Consider the following 24,538-nt stretch of genomic DNA (forward strand, 5'->3'; position numbering starts at 1 on the left):
ATTGCTAGATTTCTTAAAAATATATAGATATTTGCTCTGAAAGCAAAGCTATCCTATAGTTGGTTGGAGCATCCAAAACAGAGGATAAGATTATGTTGGAGGTGTAAGAGCAGGTAGAGCAGAATAAGTGCAGATGTCAAGATGTGAACTTGAATCGAGACCTGGCATGAAGAGGTTCAAGGCCAGGGATGTCTACTGGGTATGTGTGATGCCCATTAAAAATGGGCAGAGCTTTGATCTCTGCCATCTTGATTTTTTGGATCACACCCCTGTCCAAGACAAAGGCCTAGCATGGTGGCATTAGAGCAGTGCTCCTTCAGGAGTCTCAGTGGACTCACAGTGTCTGTCTGTCTGTCTGTCTGTCTGTGTCTGTATCAAAATCAGCAAGAGGGCAGGTGCAACATTGCCTCGCCCCTTGGGTCCATGGGTGCAACATATGCAATTGTAACCCTAGGCCATGGATGCTCATCAGCGGATCCATGATTTCCCCACTCAAACTTGCCAAGATGACACTGTTACACCAAGTAGTTTCCTTCTTGGGGCAGAATAGAGGAGGAACCACGTGGTGTCCTACTTTCCATTTCTATTCTGCTGCTCTTAGGCACATAAAAGGGTTAACCTTGGGACAAGCAAAGGCCACTCCCTCTGGAACTGCCCAGGACCCACAGGACCCACAGGACTGTTTCCAGTGGCTCTGCAAAGTCCTGTCCTGATATAGAGCAAAGCTGAACAATGTCAATTTTCGATATTAAGTTTATCTCTTCCCTATTTTTCACACCCCTCTTTCTCCTTGCTTTTTTATCCCATTTTTGCCACTTAAAGTTTTGCTAATAAATGTCAAGTATATTTTTGGCTGAACCTGAACCGAATAATGTGTGTGCTTGCCCTGATCTGAACAGAGGGATTGATTGGGACACGCACTAAACTGGAAGTTGCCCACTGTCATTCTCCAACAAACTCAAGTAAACGAGCTGAGAAACCATGCGAGGGAGGAGTTGATAAGGTCAGCAATAGAGCCTTTTTCCTTTGTGTGATATGTACCCTGATCTGCTCCCCAGCCCCTCGCATCGTGAAGTTTGTCAAAGGCCTCTCCAAAATTATAGCAGAAGAAGGTAAGGAGGCGGTTTTCAAGTGCACCGTCTCCCCCAGCGATGCAGCCGTCACGTGGAGCCACCGGGGAGCCAAAATCGAAGCCAGCAAGAAATACATCGTTTCTCATCAGGACATCAATCACAGTCTTACCATCACCGAACTGACCCTCCAAGACACCGGTGAAATCACAGCTGAAGCCGAAGGAACAGACAGCAAAGCCCACCTGAAAGTGGAAGGTGAGAAATGTCAATAAGAGGTAACCATGCAGGTGTAGGATCTCATTTCTCAATGCTTTCCCATTTATTTAAAAAGCTCTTTGCAAATAGAAACCTAGTGCCTCAAGGTGAGATCTTCGAAAAAAGCCATTTCCCTGGAGTGCTAGTTTTCTTCTTGCAAGATTCGTTTTCACACAGGTGGTCTGTAGAGATAGATTCCATTTTTTTAAATAAGAACTTTATTAAGTTATAAAAAACATAAAGATAAAAGCAAACAAGAACTAAGAATCAAAGAAAGAAGTGAGAACAGGCGAGTTAGAAATAAAGAAAGGATACAAAAGTGATGGAAAATAAAGACGGGAAGAAAGGAAAAGTTACAAAAAGAATGATTTCCGGCTTCTTATATAGCAGATATAGATAAATCATATTAGAACCTCTTACTCTAAAACTACATCTTAACGTACATATTTTGTATGACCTATTATTTTAACTAATCATCAAATCCATATATCATAATTTCAATAGATTCCCTTCTTTTGTGTTGAATCTCCACCTTATTTTTCTAAGGAAGTGACCCAGAATAAGATGGTAGATGTCCCATCTAGAAGAAAAGTTGCAAAAGTTTTGAATGAAGAAAATATTAATGCTGGGTGAAAAGGTTGCTCCGATTTAAATATGGCCTCTTTCACTCGGGAATGGTGCCAGATCCAACTGGAGCAATCTTCTTGCAATTTACTTTCTTGGTGGCTTCTAATCTCTTTGGAAAAATCCCCAGTGCAGCCATGGGCCAGTTTTGATCCATCATCTTTATTTATTTCAAGCATGAGTTCACCGTACTGCATTATCCCCAGAAGAAACTAGCCAAGTGGGATTTATTCAAGAACCCATTTGTTCATGGTGGAATAAATTGTGATTTAGCCTGCTATGGAAACCCAGCTGTTTGGATTCCTCTGAAAATGCAAACTTGCTGAGCAGATGATCACGACAGCTTCTTTTTTCTCTGCCTCCATTCAAGCCTCGCCACAATTTATGAAGGCCACTATTTGTATTGCTTTGAATCTTCCTGATTCTGGGCTTTTGATCTTTCTCAACATTGTTTTTGGGTTTCCTTTAATTAGAAGCACCAGTGTTATTCCTGAAGAAGCTGGAGGCAAAAGCTGTGGAGGAGAAGCAGACAGTGATGCTAGAAGTAGAGCTGTCCAAGCCAACCGCGGAGGTGAAATGGGCAAAGAATGGGAGTCTGCTTCACCCAACTGCCAACATGGAGATCAAGGCCCAGGGGACAAAGCACAGCCTGGTGATTAAGAGTGCGGCATGCGATGACCGCGGGTTTTATTCATGTGAAACTCTCCATGACAAGACGCAAGCCAAAGTCACTGTAGAAAGTAAGTCCTCTCTTGGGGCTAATTTGGAGGAATGCCATACTTGTGAGAATTGTAGAATCCTAGGGTTGGGACATTGGAGAACTTCTAGTCCAGCCCCCTGTCCAGGGCAAGAAGCCTTGGACCACCCCAGATAAATGATTGTCCAACCTTTGTCTGGAAACCTTCAGGGATGGAGCCCCCATGGTTTCAGGAGGCAGGCTGTTCCACAGCTTCATAGTTCTCACAGTCGGGAAATTCCTCCTCTTTTTGAGTTTGGATTACCTTCTGTAATGCGTCCACTCCTTGATTCCTCCTTGGGCACTATGGAGAATAGCCACTTTCCTGGGACAGCCTTCAAGTAGTGGAAGACTGCTCTCAAAATGCATGTCTGGCCCTGTAGCTCAGCTGGTGCTGACTTCTCCAGGGATCCCATGACATATCAAAGGACTAAGTTTTATTGAGAGCAGATTAACAGCCAGTTAAGACAACTGATCAAATTGGATAGTGAAGAACTCTCAATATACATTGACAATCCAACTCTTCTAGCCAGTCCAAGTCTAGCTTTAAATTCCTCACAAACCCTTCCATCCTTGAGGTACATTGAATCTCTTTATTTTCCACTTTCAGAGAAATAGAGAAAACAATATCCTTGACCTGAGAAACTCCTTGCCTTTCCAATGCCTTTGCATGTCTTAAAATATCTCTACCCGTTTCCGTATTTTTCCTATTTTTAGTGAACAATCTATCTTTCTGGCTTAGTTTTTGCAGCTTTAGTGTAAATTGCAATCAGTGACTTCAAGCTACCGTCTTGGTCTTGATACATTCATTTTCAGAGCCATACTTCTTGTTGCATCATACAATTTATCTAATATTTGCTGCAGATCAGTTGGTTCTCAGCCAACAACTGCTATCATGTGCATACAAAAGTCCATGTACATTCATATCACAGCCAGCACACTTCTAATATCATAAGTATTATTTATATATTAACCCATAAATACATTAAATAACCAAGGGGACAGCACACATCTTTGTCTTATTCCCTACACAATGTTGAACCATTTACTAAATATTCCATTTATCTTCATGCATGCCTTACTCCCATTACAAACCACTCTTAAAGGTAGTCCTTACTTAACAACGCTAATTGGGACCAGATTGCCATCATTAAGCAAGGACCTCACGTGACCGTGACTGGTGACTTCCTGTTGGCTTCCCCATTGACTTTGCTTGTTGGAAGCTGTCAGGGAACATCAGAAATTGCAATCATGTGACTGTGGGACGCTGCAATGGTTGGACGTGCAGGCCAGTTGCTGAGTGCCTGAAATGTGATCACGTGACTGTAGGGGCACTGTGACAGCTTCAAATTCAAGGACCAGTCATAAGTACCACTCGTTCAGTGCCATCATAACTTCGAATAGTTGCTGAATGAATGGTCATTAAATGAGGACTACCTGTATTACATTTAACAACCAACGTTCATCTCAACATTCATGCAAAACATCCCATTATTTAAGCCTATTCACTTAAATGTCTTTAGATCATAAACTGATGTTTTCCATCAGGTCTGAAAAGTGTGAAGCCTACAACTCTTCCATGGTAGCTTCTCAGTTCATGGGGAAAGTACTCATAATACACCCACTATTTTCAATATGCCGCTTAGGTCATGCAAGTTAAATGGGTGAGTTGGATTTCCACAATACAAGAACTCATTCATTTCTGACCTCCTATAGTATTGCGGGATGAACACCTCCTTTGCAATTTTTGTGGGCATTCAGTTGGTGTTTTCTAATCTGTTCACCTGCACTCTTCTCTGAAATAACTCTCAGATGCCTACAAGCACATTTCTCAGTGCTGACCGCATATCTACTGAGAGCTATGTTGAATTCTTTTCCATATATTGCCCTGTAAGTGAGATAAATGTCAAGAAAGAGACTTTGAAGAAACTCTGTTGTAGTGGCTTTAGTTGAAGACTAGCTCCTGTTAAATGTTCATGCCAAAGATAGAACAGATCACTTGTATGCCAAACAGATCAATGGTGTATTTTAAAGGATGTTTTCACATTTTTAGGTAGCCTTACTCCTGGCCATCGCTGTGATGCAGGTGGGAATTGATGAATTCGCCAAGCAGGCGGTTTAATTGTTTCTCATTTTTTGAATATATCAGATTGGCTCATCATTTTTATGAAAATGTCAAGTTCTGGTTTTAAGATTTTTTTTTTTAAATCTGCAGTAAAATTTGTAGGAATGTTGGTGTGTATTTCTCCAAGCCTCTGCCTTTTGTTGGCAATTTGGCTCAAGGTACACAGTTTTGGCAAACAGTGTTCCCTAATATAATGTATTTTCATATTTATTTTTAGATATTTTATATAGACCTTTTTCTTCTCTTTTTTAAATTGTTGATGAACCACACTGCAAATTAGGAAACCTGTGGATTTCAAATGAGAACAAAATGAAATGCTATGTGTTTGTTTCAAGATGAGTGGCAGGCTGTCCTATTTCCTCTCAATTGAAGAGTGGCAAATATGAGCTTTACAGGTAGTACTTGACTTACGACCACAATTGGGATTGGAACTTCCATCGCTAAGCGATGCAGTCGTTAAGTGAGTCATGCCTGATTTTACAACCTTTTCTTACCATGGTCGTTAAGTGAACCTGGCTTCCCCCATTGACTTTGCTTGTCAGAAGCCCCCTGGGATGGTTGCAAATAGCAATCACGTGACCTCAGGACACTGCAACTGTTGTAAATACATGCCGGTTGCCAAGGGCTCAAATTTTGATCATGTGACAGCACAGATGCTGCAACAGTTATAAGTGTGAGGACCGGTCGTAAGTCACTTTTCTCAGCACTGCCATAACTTTGAACAGTCATTAAATGAATGGTTGTAAGTCAGGCATTACCTGTATTTTGACCCAAACATGTCTCATCCATGTTGTTCTGTTTCCAAGTGAGACCCATCAAGCTGATCAAAGGACTGCAGCCAATGGATGTTCATGAAAAGGAATCTGTCACCTTTGAGGTGGAACTGTCCCATGAAAATGTGGAAGCCATTTGGATGAAGGATGGTCTACGTCTCAAATCACAGGACAACTGCCACATAACTGTCCAAGGGAAGAAGCATTCACTGACCCTTTCGTCCTTGACACTTGAGGACTCAGGTCTTGTTTCTTTCAAGGCTGAAGGTATTCACACAACAGGCAGGCTTAACGTGAAAGGTAGGCACTCAGATACCTCTTTTAAATTATGGATGGCAGAGTTGTGCCAACTCACCCATTTCATTTCATTTTATTAAGGTCCTAGGTCAATAAAACACAAATACAAATATTAAAATACAGGAAAAAACCAAACTGAAACAATTTTTAATGAGAAGAGGCTATCACCTGCCTTCTGCAAGATATAGCTATTAGTAGAAACTTGGCAACCTTTGTAGTGGTTGTCCAAGTTACGTCTTGCACAAGGAAGCCTGTAATTCCTTGATGAGAAAGATGGCCAGCGTATTTGATAATCAGGTATATGAGCACCAGACACCATGGATGGTTCAATGAGCAGGGTAACAATACATAGATTATTGACTCAACTGGGCAGAAACACACACAATTGTCCTGCAGAAGAGCAATAACTCATCCATTGGATAGATGGAATGCCTGTCCAACGAACACAGTTGACTGTGCATCAGTTCCATACATCAAACCATTTGGCTGAGCACAATCTGTGTTTGCGGAATGCAGCTGTGACCACTGAACATCTGGCTGGCAAACCTGTTGACCGTTAGAAGCTCCTTTCTTTTCCCCCAGGAAGATGTTTGGGTAGTTAGTGTGTTAGCAACACAATCAATACCCAAATGTAAGAGACGAGAAGGAAGGTAATTCCAGATGCAGTTGCAGAGCTAAACCTCTGAACTAGGTTCTACAGAGCTGATTTCGTTTTCTCAGTCTGTCGAGGATTCAGCAGGCCTAGAGATCAGTCGCAAGAGCCATGGCATGCTCAAGGTTAAATATAGGGTTGATATCAGACCTCAGATTATGAACCATAGGCCAGAGAAAATCAGTGGAGAAAATAAATATAGGAGAACAGTAATAGCAAACAAAGTAAATATGTTTCTGGTAGTTTTAGTATCCCTCAGAGTTATTGGTCAATGAGAACTTTATTTGTACAGCATTGTAACCAGAAACTTTGCAACCACCAGACATTTGTGAGCTGCAGAAAATATTCTCTTTGGAACTAATGTTGGCAATCCTAATGGTGTCTTTTACTCACTTGTACTCAAAATGATTCCGAGTCGTTTCAGGATGGAACTAGGAAAGTGAGATCCTGGTTCCTCCTGGTGGGTATGGTGGCCTCAGATCAATTCTCAGGCACAAAGCTTGAAAATGACCTTGATATGCTCTCTGCAGGTGGCATTTTGTTCTTTGTCCATTAGATGTCATAAGCAACTCAACTCACCCAGTCATGTCTCTCACAAGCTCAGTTTTCCTTTGATTGTTTACATTTTACTTCCTGGCAGAATCCCCAGTGAAAATCATCACACCTTTAGGAGATCTCAAAGTTCAGAACAAGGATGACGTAACCCTGGAGTGCGAGCTTTCCAGGCCTAACGCGGAAGTGAAGTGGCGTAAGGTATTGTCTTTATTGAATATAGGTCTCTGTACTTCTTCTCTCCAATGTCTGGGGTAGCACAACCCTATCTCTTGTCACAATGCATCTCTAGCTCCATGATAATAGATTCTGCTGTTGATGGAATGCATAGATGTTGTGTAAACTAGAGCATGTGTATCGAATTTCTTTGTCAAGTCATTTTCCTATCCAAAAAATGAAGAGCAATGTTATTTTCTATAACAAAAAATTTACCAGCTCTTGCAGAAGAAACAAGGGAGTTACTTTTCATCCTGTTGTGGGGTTGGCACAGTTCGCATTGGCTCTTGATGCCCAGGTTAATAATAGTTGGATTGAAGAACTGTATGTATCTTGGTTGAATGCTTGTCAGGACCTTAAAAACTTTCTTCCCACACAGAATTTGGCATGACAAAACTCATGTGATCAAGGGCTTCCTGAATCTGGTAAAATCTTCTGCCAGTAAACTCCCCTGTGGACTTCTTTGTTTCAGAATGGGGCGGAGATACGGCCAAATAAAAAGATGGTCATCGTTTCCAGAGGGACGAAGAGAAGCCTCACAATTCACACATGTGAATACGAAGACCAAGGAACATACATGTGTGACGCTGTGGATGACAAGAGCTCAGCTGTTTTGGAGATCTATGGTACGTTCCAGTGGCCGGAGCCAAAATGTGCTTCCTAAACCACTTTTGTTGGTGTTGGACTTTCCTCCTTGGAATCTCATCCAGGAAACAAGGGTCTAGGAGCTGTGATTAACAGTATTGAACAGAAGGAAGATTACATTACAACACAAGAATTGCAACAAGCACCTTCTTTTTAGACACAGACACAGGCACACGTGTTCCCCTTAATCATTTTGCTGGGGTCAAACCGCCCTCCTTGGACTCTACAAATAGCTCATCCAAGGAAGAAGAATTTAGGAACTGTCACTAATAGTATTTATTACAAGGAAGATTAAATTACAACACAAGAATTCCAGCAAGGACTTTACTTCTCTCTCTCTCTCTCACAGACAGACAGACAGACAGACAGACAGACAGACAGATAGATAGATAGATAGATAGATTTGGGCAATTTAAGGAGGCAAAATTCTTCACTTACCCCCACTTTGTCAATGCAGAGTGGAGAAAGTCGCCTCCTTTGTGAACAGACAGGACAGACTACATGTGTTTATCATTCTGACAACCACTAGGCTTTTTATCAGTGTGAGAACTATTTTTCTGGTAGAAAAAGATGCCCAGATTTCAATCTAGTTCGGTGTTTCTCAACCTTAGCAACTTGAAGATATGTGGACTTCAACTTCCAGAATTCCCCAGCCAGCATGGCTGGCTGGGGAATTCTGGGAGTTGAAGTCCACCCATCTTCAAGTTGTCAAGGTTGAGAAACATTTATATATAGTGACAGGGTGTATATGTTTGTTTAATTATAGTATAAAGTTGTATGTTGTATCATTGAAGAAGCACAGGTCAGATACAAAAATGTTTCCATTTCATTTATTATTACATGTTAAAAATGCCAGTATACCTACTTTCTACAGTTTATTTTACTGCCACTTATGAAATTTACTCCCCACTTCAGTAAATCTGCCTTTCTTAAACGGGTTCCGTGCAGATTCCATTCCAACTCTTCCAGAAGAGATCAGTGAATATGTCAGTCTCAGTTTCCTTCTGGTTTTCATTTTTTTGCAAACCCTTCAGTTTTCCCAGATTTTTTTTTTAATGTTTGCATTAAAATGTATACATATTTGGGAGTGCATTTCTCTAAAAGTTGAGTTTTTGGCTACAGATTTGCATTTCTGGATATATATGAACATTTTGCTGGACACATACCCCCCCACACACACACTCACAAACTTTCCCCTAATACACTTTTTATATATTCATTTTTTAATTTTTTTCAAAAAGCGAAGAAAAAAACACACATAGAAAGTGCTTTAACAAAAAGTGAAAGAAATATAAGAAAGGAAAAAAAGTGGTAATATGTCATTATAACAGTAAACAATTACAATTCTATATATACTTATCTAATGCAAATATTATTCAAGTATGTATATATTTCTAATACATTATGACTATCATATTATTTTTAACCTACTGTATTTTGTATAAATGAGTCCCATATTTCAAGTTTCCCCTAATACACTTTAAAAATAGTGAACTGTATCGCAAAATTCTGGGAAGTGAATATTTCAGGTAATTAAATGTGGGGTTGTGAATTCCTTTGACAATAGAAATGAGTTAAGTTCACATTCACATGCAAACTTAACAATTTGTCTGCCATCTCTGGTTGCCACCCAGCTGAACTTCAATGTCTACTCCTGACTCTTCTCCCAGAAATTTTTTCCCACTGATCTATCGCTATGTTGCCCTAACTGCTAAAATAAATCTGGAAGTGCAGAAGGACAACACCCCAATCCATGTTTAGTGAATACAAGGAACAAAGACTCTACCTTTAACAACATGCCTCATTTTGATTCCTTAGCCCGAGACATCAAGATTGTGAAACCATTGGAAGATGTGGAAGTAAGCGAAAAAGAAAGTGCTTCTTTTCTCTGTGAAATTTCGCACGATGATGTCCAAACCCAGTGGTTCAGTAATGAGAACAAAATCCGGGCTGGAGAGAACATCAAGCTATGTCAGGAAGGTAAGGAGAAGAGAATAGAAAGGACTTGTTGGAATCTTGAGGACACAAAATGGATAAGACGGTGGCATGTTACAACTGGCTTGCAGCTAAAGACTGGTGATCGGATATCTGCAGACCAGATCTTCCCTTGGTTCTTTATCAGGTTGAATCTTGTGGTGTTCCTCAAATCATCTTAGGAATTGTAGCCTCCCTAATTTTAGAGACACATGAAATGAGACATACAACAGGAATGGAACAGGACAGGACAGGACAGGACAGGACATCTTTATTGCAGTGATTGACCAGCATACCATACAGTTTTGTAATAGGATGACTTTGACTTTGACTTAACCCACCCAATAACTGAAACTGCTGAGCAGTTTACATTAAAGCACACTAACAATCTGAGTAAAAACCCTATACAATAAAGCCAAATAAAATTGTTGTACAGTTAATCCCCAGTTTAAGTGTCCTGAGTCGCTTGCAGTGAGATGGATGATGACAAATTTGAAAATAAATAAATAAATAAATAAACAAACAAACAAACAAGTTCTGTTCCCAAGGTCTGTCCTTAAGTCGAATTTGTATGTAAGCTGGAACAGTATATTATAATACTGTATAATTAGTATTGTGTAATTAATTCGAACCATTGTGTATTTAACTCCAATTCTGCTACAGTAGGCTCCATTCTTAACTATGGGTCATCCTTAAACTGGGTGTTCTTAGCCCGGGGACTAGCTGCATTTATTTATTAAACGTTTTAAACTGCCCAATAGCCATAGATAGAAATACTTTAAAAAGTCTGATTAAATCCAACATAGCAATGAAAATAGAAACATGGGTATCCCCAGAGGAGTCAAGGGAGAGGAAATGTCAAAGCATGCATTGAAACACAGCTCTTGTCTCTTTTAAATATGCATGGTAATGTCGTACCCACATTTGGAGTTTGCGTTAGGATAATATACATACATACATACATACTTACAACCAGTATAATGGCAGCTGAGGACAACAGCAAGTTCCCACAAATAACCATCATGGGTCCCATTAACCTCCTGACCCTCATCCTAGGGAAACAGGTAGCAGTACCCGTAATCCTCTTATTCCTTCCTGCTTATCTTTGCTGTTCCTTAAATGTGGAGATGTTTCTGCATAAGTGAGTGGAGTGTTTTTGTCTTAACGTGGATGGCCCATAACTGGGAGACTGTGTTTCTGTGTACAGGGAAAAGCCACCTGCTTGTCTACCGAAGTGTGGTGATGCAGGATTCTGCAGAGATCAAATTTGTGGCCGAAGTTGCAGAATCCCGAGCTCAACTTAAAGTAAAAGGTAATGAGTTACTCCATAATTCAGTGCCAATCTTTTCATTTTTCAGGAAGCGTAGCCCCACACTAGCTACTCTGTAAGAACCCAGTATTGAAAGGTTCACCTGCTTAATCATTTGATATATACTCAGCACTGAAGTTGGGTTTTCTTCTAAAATACGGTAACCATTGAGAGATTGATGTATGAACTGAGGAATTTTATTTGCCTGTGAATTCATCGTCTTCTTAGTACTGGACCCTTGACTGAGCTACAACGTCTGTTCCCAGTGTCAGGTTCTCCAGATGTGTTCCGAGGGCAATCCCAAAATACTCTTTGGTGCTGTTGAAAATTATGGGGAAAGCAGTCTTAACACATCTGGAAGACTTCCAAGTTAGGAGGAAGGTGAACTAGGGGCTATGAATACCGGCTAGCTTATGCAGATGATTGTAAAGTTTGTTAAGTTTTGGTTTATTACTCACTTTGAATTCCCTTAACAGTTTCATCAGTGACCTTCTATTCTCCTCCTTCAGAACTACCTGTAAAGATAGTTAAACCCCTCCGTGTGAAGATTGCCATTGAAAAACACCGGGGGTTCATGGAATGCCAAGTTTCTCGTCCAAACGCTATAGTCAGGTGGTTCAAGGGAGACCGAGAGATCCATCCTAGCCAGAAGTATGAGATGGTGAGCGATGGGATCTACCGAAAGCTTGTAATCAACGAGACAGAGTTTGAGGATGAAGGCATTTACACCTGTGATGCCATTGATGACAAGAGCAGCGCCCAGTTCTATGTGGAAGGTACTCCCCTCTTCCTCACTTGTAATATCAATTTGTCAAGAAAAGCTGGGGAAAAAAGGGGAAGGAGTTGATCTGAGGGAGCCATTTTGTGACAGCAGATCTATGAGGAGAAGAAGAGTCTTGATATTACTACCCCTAAATCAGCTTTTCCCAGCCTGAGTGGCCTCCTGATGTGTGGATTTAACTCCCAGAATTCCCTGACCATCATTGCTGAGAATTCTGGGAGTTTTAACTCCACACAACTGGAACTTAACTTTTTATTTTACTTTCCTCCTCTTTTCTTAAAATAACTTCAGCAACCTAGCCAATTGTTACCCAATTGTTATCATTATACATTAGTTACGATCATTGTTACAATAATTATTATTATCTTAGAAAGTTCTTCCTGCAACACTTCATGACAACAACGGTGACTTGAAGGCTTGGAGATGGCCAGGTCCCCAAGCACTGGTGGTCATGGCCTAGCTTTCAGCTTTGTCTTCCATAATTTCTCTTCAGAACAATCCATCAACATCGTGAAGGAGCTGAGAGATGTTGAGGTGACAGAACCAGCAGAAGCCAGATTTGAATGTGAAATCTCCATTCAGTCAGTGAAGCCCCCCAAATGGTCTCTTCGTGGTGAACTGCTGCAGGATGGCCCAAATGTCATCATAGAACAAGAGGGGAGAACCCACTGGCTGGTCCTGAGGAAGACCAATGTGGACATGACAGGGACCATCCAGTTTGCCATTGGCAAATCCAAATCCTTGGCTGACCTCGTGGTCAAAGGTAAGATGATGCTCCCCCAAAGCTTGAAACAGCCACAGAACACTTGGGAGGTTAGGCCGGTGTGTCCATTTCTTAGGTGGAAGAACAGGCTTTCTCAGCGTGGACTTTTGTGCTCCTGTCCCTTCCTTTCCCTTCCCTCTTTAGCATCTTCAGGGTACCCTTACCTTTCCTCTTAGATGTTGCTAATTCCATGCCCCCATTGAATAAAATCAGCTAAAAATCTGATTCAAATGTGACAGATTTTTATCCAAAGTTGAGATTGGGAAGCAACAAGATGCAATATGAACCAAACCGTAACAGAATCAAAGAGAACCGAACCAAGCATGAATAGAACATCTTTATTATCTTCCCTGGCCAGCATACTATACTGTTTTGTAACAAGATTTACAGAAACCAGAAGGAAATACTTAAACATTTCTGATTATAACAATAAAACATAGCACTGAAATACAAGTACTTGGGTGTTAAAGTTTCAATATTTAAGGCTTAACAGAGCTGAATCAATTCAGATTTGATTTGGTAAAAGATTCAATAATGAGGAAGCATCAGAGCTCTTAACTGGTTGACCAAATTGGAAAACATTAGTGATGGTAATCACTTTGAAGCGCATTCACTGTGCAGAGTTTCAGTGGATTATTTCAAGGGTTTTTAAGTGACTGAAATATGCACCTCTTTTAAGGCACAGGGGAAGAATAAGAAAATGAGAGCAAGAAATCAGCTGCAAAACTGCACGTCAAAAATTTTATACAGAAGTGATAGATTGCAACTACACTATGATGGAATGGTTTGGTGAAGGCCGCGTTCAGGGAGATAAGCATTTCCTTAGCCCCCAGCAAGAGCGTGGGAAGGTGAAGAGGATGAGACTGGCACCACCCTAAGGAATTCACGGTGTTTGCTTGCTGGCTTGGGAAGTTTAGATTCAGTCTGGCGAGATTCTGTCTTGTAGATGGAAGCTAATAAAAGCTATCGAACTAGACCTGTACTGTCTCGTGGAGTTCTTTGGGCTGAACCCGACATACACAGATGGGCTGGGATGACAATTCCCAAAATTATCAGTCCGCATGGCCTCAAGCTGGCTGAAATTCTGGGAATTGCAGTTCTAACCTATTTGGAGGTGCCGAGTTCACAGCAGCATAGAGTTGTGGAGCTATGAGAGACCACAAGGATTATCTAGTTGGAAGAGGTTGCTTTACAGCTTGATTCAATCCTCTGATTCTGAGGATTCCTCTTAGCTTAGACATTGACCTTCTTAACTTTCTCTCTGTAGAAATTCCAGTGATCTTTACCAGGCCACTAGAAGACAAGACTGTCCTGGAAACCCATTCTGTGGTCCTCTCTTGTGACTTCAAGCCATCCCCAAAGGAGGTTGAGTGGTACCGAAACCATACCCTGCTGGAGCCCTCTGAGAAATTTAAGTTCAAGAGGGAAAAGTTCACCGCTGAACTCAAAATCCTGAGGCTGACTGTTGGGGATTCTGGTGTTTACAGATGCAAAGCTGGAAGCGCAGAGACTAAAGCCACACTGACCATTTTGGGTATGTAGATGGGATGGTGCCTTTGGGGATTGTCCTTCTTTGCGTGTAGAAGACAAGAAGGTTTGCCCTTAGAAAACTAAGGTTTACCCCCTTGACCTTATAGGAAAAACTAAAAGAAATCATGACATTTCAATCCAGGACAAGGAAGGACATTTTCATAAAACACTAGAGTTAGACTGGAATTGGCTGTCATCAGATGTGATGATGGCCATCAATTGTGAGGATGATTTTAAGAGAGGAATTGATAGATTCTTGGAGATGGTGAGTTGTCATGGGTGGTATCCGGAACCAATATAATTGTGTACAAGTTCAGTACACAAGAGTTCAAGTTCATTACACAATACTATTTATACAGTATGATACAATAATACTGTTCCGGCTTACATCCAAATTCAGCTTCAGGATAGACCTTGGGAATGGACCTTGTTCTTCAACTGGGGACTACCTGCACCACATTTAGACAAGAGTGTGTAGCATAAACATTGTCTTGCTAGAATAGGGAGTGTAAGGGAGCTCACATAAGGACATGGTTTGTAGAAAACAGTGATGGGAGCAACATGGTGAGGGTTCAGGGAAGGAATTGTTTTTCATAGGTTTTTGGGGAGTCTCAGGTAAGAGGAAAAAGATATCTTTTGCTAAGGGTGAGAGCTACCTATCTTAAGCTGAGCCTGCAATATTTGGAAAAAAAGCTTCTGCTTCAGATAGGCCTCCAATTCTCCAATTCTTTGAAGTAATTTGACGTTTCCATGAAAACTTACAAACTGAAAGAAGATAGGCAGCAGGTGAAATACAAAGTTTACAATGTGTGGAAGGATTTACCAGGTGGTATTTGGAATGGGGCAATGTAAGGCGGTGGAGTCTCATCTTTGACTCTTTCTTTCTTGCAACAGAACGCAAAGTGGAGATCACCAAACATCTGCAGGATGTGGAAGTTGATGAGGAGAGCTGTGCTGCCTTTTCCTGTGAGTTGTCTGAAGACAGTGAGGATGTCGAATGGTTTCTCAATGACACCCACCTCTTCCCAAACAACTTCAATGAGATAAAGCAGTTGGGCAAGTCCCATAGCCTGACCCTCAAGCACGTCATGCCGGAAGACAGCGGGACAGTGACAGTCAAGGTCCAGAAGAAAGTCTCAGAGAGTGCCCGGTTGAAGGTGAAAGGTGAGCCCCTATTTCTCCCTTTGCCCTTGAGGACCTTGGGCACCTTGGTGGTTTGAGGGATGTCCTTTCTCCATCTTAACAGATGGAATCCAAGGGTACACCCTCAGGCCACAACAGAACTGCTCCCTGGTCAAAGGACATCCCAGTGTTTGGTTTGCTTCATCTCTGTTAATCTTCTCCTCATCTGGGTCTGGTGCTGGAGGGCCGGTCACATCAGGAGAGTTTTCCTGGTTCCTAGCAGTATTCCTGCTACAACTGCTTCTATTTATTTGCATGCCTGCCATCTTACAAAGTCAGGTCCCCCTTCCTACCTAGAAGCAGTAGAAGGGAGAGAATGCGCAGGCAAGGAGAAGAGGAGAGAAATGTGTGATTATTCACAGTGCATGTACTCAGATGTATCAATAATCACTTTTTTCCATCTGGTGCTCAGGAAATGTGTTGGGCAACTTCCATTATGCCACAACTAGCACAGCGCAATGAAGATGTACAGGCACATTTTCAAACAAGTCCCTCCATGAAATTGGCCCTGTCAATAATGGCGCTGTGTGAGGGTGTCTGTGTTTCTGTGTGTGTGTGTCTTCCAGGGGTATCCACAGGGTATGGTCACAAAAGTCAAGGTGGCGGCTGTGTTGGGGTGATCAAAGCCCTGTTTTTTATGTTGTGGTGTGGGAAATGCAAATAAAAAAATGCAGAGCTTCAGTCATACCATCCCAGTTGCCATCTTGACTTTTTCTGACCATACCCTGCGGACACCCTAGGCGCCTTCCTAATTTATTTACTTGATTTATAACCTTCCTCAGTTGCTGAAGTGACAACATCTAGGCAACATCCGAAATGTTAAAACATAAAAGCAATTTAAAAGATAAATAACCAAACTCCTAAATCATGTTGAATTACCCTATCAAGGAACACTGGAGCCTGCTGGAGCGGGAGGTCAAAAAATCAAGCTGGTGGTTGCGACCCACCCCTTTTTAATGTGTGTTGAATGGAAAAAAGAAGCAGGGCTTCAACTGCATGGTTGTGGCCACCATGTTGACTTCTTGGAGCCCTCTCCTGGTGGATGGGCCTGGATGGGCCTGATGGATGGGCCTGTCGGGGAAGGAAAACTCCATAAACCCCACTCCTACACTGAAGACCAGAGTCAGAAAATATACATAGAACACATAGGCACATATGTGATGCACACATACTCATTCTCCATACTGTCCTTCCTATTCCTTTGAAGTAGCCCCCAGGGGTCTCCATTTGCTCTGACTCCTGTTCCCTCCTTCAAGAGCTTTTCCCAACTACACTGCCCCCTCCCCACACTCAATTTTTTCTTTATCTTCTTCTCCATTTACAGACATTCCTAAGAACTAAAGATATGACCCTTGGCTTTCAGGTGCTCTGGGTAGCCTATTATCTATTAATACATCTCTGTGTGTGTGTGTGTATATGTGTGTATACACACACATATAGATATACAAATATGCATACATATACTATTGCTGAATACTTCTGCAGGAGTCCAGGTGCACACCAAGTTGCTAATCCCAGATTGCAGGGCTTCCAAAACGTTCGATCCTAACCACGCCGCCTTTGTTGCAATCTTCTTCAGAGAAGCCCGCCGTCTTCATGAAATCTTTGGATGATGTGGTTGCAGAGGAGCAAAGCACCGTCACGCTGGAGTGTGAAGTCTCAAAACCGAAGGTTAAGCCTGTGTGGAAAAAGGAAGGGGTGGAACTCACCCCAGGAGACAAATATGAGATGCTGCAGTCTGGGAAATCTCTGGGGCTCATCATCCGGGATCTCAGCAAGGATGATGCTGGATGGTACACATGTGATCTTGGCACGGATGTCGCCAAGTCTAAAGTCATCATTCAAGGTACAGGCTCTGAATTGGGAGGTCAAGAACTGTTGAATTAGGTGAATAATCATTCACCACTCTTTTCCAGCGGTGGGCCTCCAGATCTATTGGTCTTTCACTTCCACAATCAGTGCAGGATAAGGATTATGGGAGTTGGTCCAGCACAACTATAGGGCATCATGTGGGAGAAGTTCTGACTCTCACTCAGTCCACTCCATGCCTGATGAAGCCACAGAGGTGGATCAGAGTTGACTCCACACCATGGGCAAATCAACCACCCTAAATTGCTCTTTCTGTTCCCTTCCTTCCAAGTCTTCTGATATATTAGAATGTTACACAGCACAGACAAGCCATACTGTTGGTTGGTTTGGTTTCTGTTGTATATCACTTTTCTATAGAGAATTTTTTTTTCTGGTAGGAGACGAATGTTCCACTAGAGTACTTTACCTTCAAGACAAGGAAAAGGGAAGCAGGATTCATGTGTTAAGATAAATGTTGGCTATTGACTTTTGAGGTGACTTTGGGGAAGGTATGAAAGAACTGTTACAGAAGGACTTGCAGAAAAGACGACGCAGTCCAGAGACTGATGCAAACATGAGAATTAAACTCAAAATAACAAAATAATAAGATGGGACTCAGAGAAACTTGGTCAGACTTTAAAGATTCTTTACTATATCCTATAACAATAAAGAAGAGCATTCCTGGAATCCTTGTGGTGTCTGTTTCATGAGCTCCCGTCTTCTGCTCAACAAAATCCAGATGGGGTTATTTTGAGTTTCTTGAACATGCTTTCCTCTTTTCCCGAACGGTGGCATAGTTTCTGCAGGTCCCTCCTTATCAGTTTTTTCATACCTTCTCCAAGGTCAGCTCTAAAATCCTTTACAGTTGTGGGGTGCATCAGTGTGTCCCCATTATGAAAGAGATGATCTTAGCTATTTCTTTGGGGTTACACTCGTCCTTGTCTTCCAAAGGAAATCCATCATGATCGTCCTTCCCCACCGCACCCTGTCCTTTGTGAAGCTTCAACAGATTGCAAGACCTAGAGCAGTGTTTCTCAACCTCAGCAACTTTTAGAAGTGTGGACTTCAACTCCCAGAATTCCTCAGCCAGTCATGCTGGCTGGGGAATGTCTGGGAGTTGAAGTCCACACATCTTGAAGTCGCTGAGGTTAAAAAACTCTGCTCCAGACTTTCTCATTCCTTTAGCGGGCCCTTGGAATTAGCAACAAAGAATGGAAAACTCTTCTTTACACCCACCGCCCCCTTTTTTTTTTTTGCTAGTTGGTCTACCTGTCATTTTGGGGTCTTCATTGCTTAATAAAATTTAATTATAATGTCTTCAATGGACTAGACTGGCAATGCATCGTTGGTTATATAAATGCTCTGACTGTTGAAAGTAGAAGAAGGATGGTGTGCCATCCAAAGCTTTCTTTTAGCACTTTAAAGTTCTAACAGAGGTGAGCTAGCATGTCAAGAGCATGCTTTTAGCACTCAAAGCATACTTTTGTTCTAAGAGAAGTACCACTCCCATGTTTTTTCTAATTCTGGAAGAGTGACAAAATGGTATGGTCTCTGATTAACAGAAACTGTTTCCAAAAGAACATCCTGTTGGGCTTCACTGACTTGCCATATTCCAGGTCCTTCCTTGGAAGTTGACCACAGTATGGCTTCCTATGAAGGGGTGTCCACGGAGAGAGATCAAAAAAGTCTAGATGGTGACTGCAACTGTGGGACATAAGTCCTGTCCTTTTTAAGAGTGTGTTGGGACATATGTAAAAAAGGGGTGGACCTTTGATTGATTACGTGGTTGCAGCTGCCATTTTTGACTGCTCCCCCATGGATACCTCTATGTCATTGGATTCAAGAAGATCTTTGGTATTCACATAAGCTAATCCAGATGAACAATATGTACTTTCCCATGGGAGATTTCCATTGAAATTCCATTGGACTTTCTGGATTTTTAGTCCATCTGAAGATTTCATCCTGTAGGGAAATTTCGAATTATTTATTGAGGGTCGTAAAAATTAGCTAATTGTTTTTTACTTAATCAGCTTCTTTTTCCCCACAGAGCTTAATATTGGCATTACAAAGCGTCTAAAGAGCGTTGAAGTCCAAGAAGGGGAGAGTTGTAGCTTTGAATGCATTCTCTCCCATGAAAGTGTGGAAGGTTGTCAGTGGCTTATCAATGGGAATGAAGTGGGCCATGATGCAAGGTTCAGAGCCTTCAACAAAGGAAGGAAATATACCCTCACCATCAAGAAAACCCTTGTTACTGATGCTGGAGAAGTGTTGTTTTCTGTCCGTGACTTAAAATCCAAAGCCTCACTTGTTGTGAAAGGTTTGTAGCAGGGAGCTATTGTTATACTAGAATAACTTTGAGTATGTAGACAGGCCCATGAAATCACCAACCAGCCTAGCAACCATCCTTGCTGGAGCACCATTTCCAGCTAACCAGTTTTAACTGGGAGGATATAATTGCCCTATTAAGATACCAGAAGGATGTCACACCCAGAAGGGAACAATCTATTCTCTTCAGTAAGCAGAAAGCAAATTCCTAGTGAATGTTAGGAATGTTTTCTTAAAGCAAGAATACAGGTAGTCCTCGACTTATGACCATTTGTTTAGGGACTGTTCAAAGTTACGATGAGACTGAAAAAAGTGACTTACAACTGGTCCTCGCACTTACAACCATCATAGCATCCCTGTGGTCACATGATCAAAATTTGGGTGTTTGGCAACCAGCATGTATTTATGATGGTTGCAGAGTCCTAGGGTCATGTGATGGCCATTTGCAACCTTCTTAGCCGGCTTCTGACAAACAAAATCAGTGGGGAACTGCGTGATTCACTTAACAACTGTGTGAGTCACTTAATGACCACATGATTCACTTAATGACTGGTGATTTGCTTAATGACCACTGCAAAAATGTTGTAAAATTGGGTGTGGTCATGTGATGCCTTGCTTAACAACCACAGTGCTTAATGACGAATTTTCCGGTCCCTATTGTGGTCATTAAGTCAAGGACTATCTGTAAATGAAATGGTCAAATGGTCAAATCAGCGGCCCAGAGAGGTGGTGGGAACATTTTCAATATTCAAGCAGAGGCTGGAAAGCCCTCTCTCACGGTGTCCACAGGGAGTGTGTATATATGTTAAAAAAGTCAAGATGACAGCAGCAGTTGTGCAATCAAAACCCCACCCTTTTTTACGCACATTGCACATGAAAAGGGGTGTGGTGTTGACCACAGGGACATGACTGCCATTTTTTAATCCTGCAACGATGCTTTGACTTGAATTCCTACGCTGAGCATGGGATAAGACTCCATGGTCCACAGTGGCTCCCTCCAACGGTATTGCTTCTTCCTCTCTGCTGAGTCGAAGTGCCTTCTACCAGGGCCAGCTCCAGACCTTTCGATGCCCTAGGCCAAGTCATCTTCTGGAGGCCCCTGCAGTTTGGCTCATCTTCTGATTTTGTTACGAATTTCAAAAAGGTGACGCCTGGTTTCTTTTTTTTCTTTAAGTGTTTGAGCTTTACAGTTACGATTTTCACCTCCAATTTTTTTCTTTTCTTGGATATTTTCACCCTATTTACTTGAAGCACAATTTTAATTACATCTGCACCCATTGTTGTCCTATGGCAACAATGCTGCGAAATTATATTTAACCCTCAAGCGGGCAAGCTGGCACACAGAGTGCACCATTATCACTTTTCCGGGTATAGCTTCAATAAGCTGATAGACATGCAACTCATTCGCTCAGTACCTTCTTCTCAGACCTTTGTCTTGCTTCAGTAATAGTATCCGCTTCCTGTAATAATAATATTTTTTTACGTGACTTGCAACGTCTGGTTAGTGTGCTGTTCGCTACCACTTGACCGACTTTGTGGGTGTTTTCAAAAATCATAGAAAGAAAAAATCCTAAAGCAACGAGGAAAGATTAACACGTTTTATGTTGTCAGCCCTTCGAGGTAGCCCAGACAAGAAACCAAAACCATGAGTACTAATACTACCTTTGGTGAAAGGTTACAGTAACAGAATCGTGCAAGTATGAAAGCACATCTCTCCCCCCTTGCCCTCAGAAGGTCCCTTCTGAGATGCTTCCCACGTCCCTTTTCCTACGGTGGGCTGAGATCTCTCTTATCTGACTGTGGCCCTGGCTGTGGCTCTTCCTCCTCCTGTCTCTCAAAGACATTCCCACAAACCATTACCTATACTCATATTGTGTATTTTGGAAGTCTTTTCAGTGTTGGTAACCCATGACATTTGGTGCCCAAGGCAACTGCTTTAGGTTGCCTGGGTCTAGAATCAGCCCTGCTTCTACCTCCAGCTGCGAATCCCTTTCCTGGTCTGATCCTGCCATCCCCCAACTTCCCTCCAAGGAAAGTGGTGGCGGTGGTGGTGATGAAATCTAACAGATTCAATTGATCCTTGAGGTGGTCCTTGGGTCAGCCCTTCAGAGCAGGGCAAGATAATATTAATAATACCGTGATAATAAAATCAGAAAAGAAATCAATACATACTTGTGATTAAAATGAACTAAAACTAAAAAAGATCCATATAATATTAATATAAGAGATCAATCCTTTATCATATTACTAAATTGAGACTACAGAGAAAGACATTGTTCCAGCTGCTCCTTTTTACAATCTAAAGACGTTTCAGAAATTGACTGGGAACACATCTCTGGAAGTCATTCTTTAACATTTGTTGATTTCTTTCACCTACGTAGGAGAATATTTTTGTTGAACCTCAGGTTCAGTAGAATCAGAGTTTTTCAGGTCAAATTCTATAATTTGTGGCTATAATTCAACATCACATTTACGTATTTAACTGCTGTGTTTTCCCCAAAAGTTGTTTTACCATATATAAAGACTTGAAATCTCCACAAAGGCCTAGAAGGACAGGACCAAATCATGAGAGTCAAGGAACCTCTTGGGTTAATTTACACATAGTGAAGCTGCACAGGCAGCAGTTTAATAAGTATGGCTATAATTCAGCACAAGTTTTACATTTGTAATTGCTGTAGATGTGCAAGATACAACCACAACTATCATGTCATATCTATGACATTGTCCTTTTTCTTTCCCTCAGAAAAACCAGTAGAATTCATAAGAGAGTTGGAGGACAAGTCAACTACGGTAGGCCGGGAAGTTAGCCTGAGTTGTGACTTGTCAAGATGGGATAACAACCTGAAGTGGAAGAAGGATGGCCAAGAGATTCGGAGAAGCCAAAAATATGATCTGCGTCAGGAAGGAACACGGGCAATATTAATAATCCATGATGCCACAGTTAAAGATAGTGGCGAATATACCTGTCAGACAGAACTTTCCAAAACCAAAGCAACACTATTTGTGGAAGGTCAGTGATGGAGCCATTTCAGACAAGGGTTCAGTGGGCAAGATGGGGTTGATTGGGAAGAAACTTTCCTGCATGACTAAAAATAAAAGAAGAGTAAATCTTCAAGTCCTGGCACTACATGGACATGTACGTGGCATTTTCTTGGCAACAGTGGACAACGGGGTTACTGTGCTCTTCTTTCAGGATGGATTTTCAACAACCTGGCCTACAGACCTGGTCTTTTCTCATGGTATTTCATTAGAATACTACCTGGTTTGATCCTGCTTAGGTTTCTTGAGGTCTTCTAGGTGTTGCCAACTGTTGGAGCATGAATTTGACTCTTTGTGATTCCATCTGTCTACTTTTCTTAGCAACAATGTGGAACTGTTTTGTTCATGTCTTCTTCAGAGATGCCTTGTGACTTCCCCATCTAGTCTACAGTCTTGGACTTCCTTGAAGGTCCAACCTCAAACCTGTTTCCAGCCCAGATGGGACAGTTACTTTACAGAACAGTCAGATATTCACCCATAGAGATTTTCTTAATAAGAGCCACAGAGATGAGGACCAGAAATAAGGTGTATACATTGCAGCTACCTAGAATTGGTTTATCAAGAGAAAAAGGTTTTGGTTATAAGATCTCCACAACTACCTACAGAGGTTGTGGGCTTCCCATCTATGGAGGTTTTTAAGAAGTGGCTGGACAGTTGCCTCTCAAGGATGATTTAAATGGTTTTCTTGCACATTGCAGAGGATTGGACTAGATCAGGGTTCTTCAAAGTGGCCAAGGGTCAATGGGACCATCCATTATTATTGTTGTTGTTGTTGATGTTGTTATCTTTATTATCCATAGTACTATTAGATAAATTCATATTTATTAAATTATTTTCATATTAAAAATGTTTGGGGGTTGATGAAAAATCTGAAACTTCATGAAGGGATTGATGAGCTGAAGAGTTTGAGGACCAACTCTACAGTTCTATAATTCTATAACTAATCAGGCAATAAAACCACCATTATTTAGAGTCTTTCTACAAAGAATCCTACTTCCTCCTGAATTCCTCTTTAATTTTCAGTTGATAGAACAATTTCTTAATAAAAATGAAACAGCTAATATTTAAACCATTTCTTGTGGTGTCTTGGTGACTCTCTGGCTGATGCTCTCCTATAATGGGATGAAAAGAGAAGATAAATCCTTCATTTTCGTTCTATACAAATTTATATCCTTTAGTCCCAGGCACAGAAATTCATGCTTTTGGCCAGTTATTATAAATTGACTTACTTCTTTTGCTAAGTCTGATGGGAGCCTTGACTTAATCCTTTCCAGAAGCTGGAAACTGCTTCATCAAGGACCTTTCAGACCTGAAGCTGGAGGAGAACAAAAATGCAGTCCTTACATGTGAAACCAAGAAGCCAGCTTCCACTGTGAGCTGGAGAAAAGGCATTGTTGATCTTCAAGCGAGCCAGAAATATGAGATGAGCCAAAAAGGGACTATCCTGCAACTCATCGTGAAGGACCTAAAAGAAAATGACAGTGATCTCTACACCTGTGACATTGGCGATAGCCAATCCAGTGCAAAGCTGATTGTACAAGGTAGGAATGATATATGATTTGTTCCAATAGTGTAGAAATAAGATCACAGAGAAGACTCATAATAAGTAGGTAGGAAGAACAGGCTACAGGACTACTGTTGCTATGGACAGATTGTTCTTTGTCTGCTCTAAGATGGCTTTGGGGCAGGAGTGCCATGAAAGGAATGAACAACATAAAAATGATGCCCACAACCTGATAATTGAAGCCCCCACTCCTGTTATTCCATGTGCAATGTGTGCAATGCCCATTGAAAATGGACAGGGCTTTGGTCTTCTAATTATGTCCACTATTTTGACAT

At 41.4% G+C, this 24,538-nt stretch overlaps 1 protein-coding gene across 1 annotated transcript in view; it reads left to right on the top strand.

Annotated features, from left to right (window-relative positions):
* OBSCN (obscurin, cytoskeletal calmodulin and titin-interacting RhoGEF) overlaps positions 1-24,538 on the top strand; it is a 220,370-nt gene that overhangs the window by 38,314 nt on the left and 157,518 nt on the right. Inside the window, exons 23-37 of the mRNA XM_088150514.1 lie at positions 1,059-1,328; positions 2,426-2,692; positions 5,620-5,886; positions 7,176-7,288; positions 7,776-7,929; positions 9,767-9,928; positions 11,130-11,234; positions 11,741-12,007; positions 12,506-12,775; positions 14,043-14,309; positions 15,200-15,469; positions 17,067-17,333; positions 19,383-19,652; positions 22,404-22,670; positions 23,974-24,240. Coding sequence (XP_088006640.1) covers positions 1,059-1,328; positions 2,426-2,692; positions 5,620-5,886; positions 7,176-7,288; positions 7,776-7,929; positions 9,767-9,928; positions 11,130-11,234; positions 11,741-12,007; positions 12,506-12,775; positions 14,043-14,309; positions 15,200-15,469; positions 17,067-17,333; positions 19,383-19,652; positions 22,404-22,670; positions 23,974-24,240 — 3,483 coding nt within the window. The remainder of the gene's footprint in view (positions 1-1,058; positions 1,329-2,425; positions 2,693-5,619; positions 5,887-7,175; positions 7,289-7,775; positions 7,930-9,766; positions 9,929-11,129; positions 11,235-11,740; positions 12,008-12,505; positions 12,776-14,042; positions 14,310-15,199; positions 15,470-17,066; positions 17,334-19,382; positions 19,653-22,403; positions 22,671-23,973; positions 24,241-24,538) is intronic.

The sequence above is a fragment of the Python bivittatus genome, unplaced genomic scaffold (genome assembly GCF_059951505.1).
Source record: "Python bivittatus isolate LINGU-HERP-01145 unplaced genomic scaffold, Pbiv_v1 ctg000610_np1212, whole genome shotgun sequence".
Lineage (NCBI taxonomy): Eukaryota > Metazoa > Chordata > Lepidosauria > Squamata > Pythonidae > Python > Python bivittatus.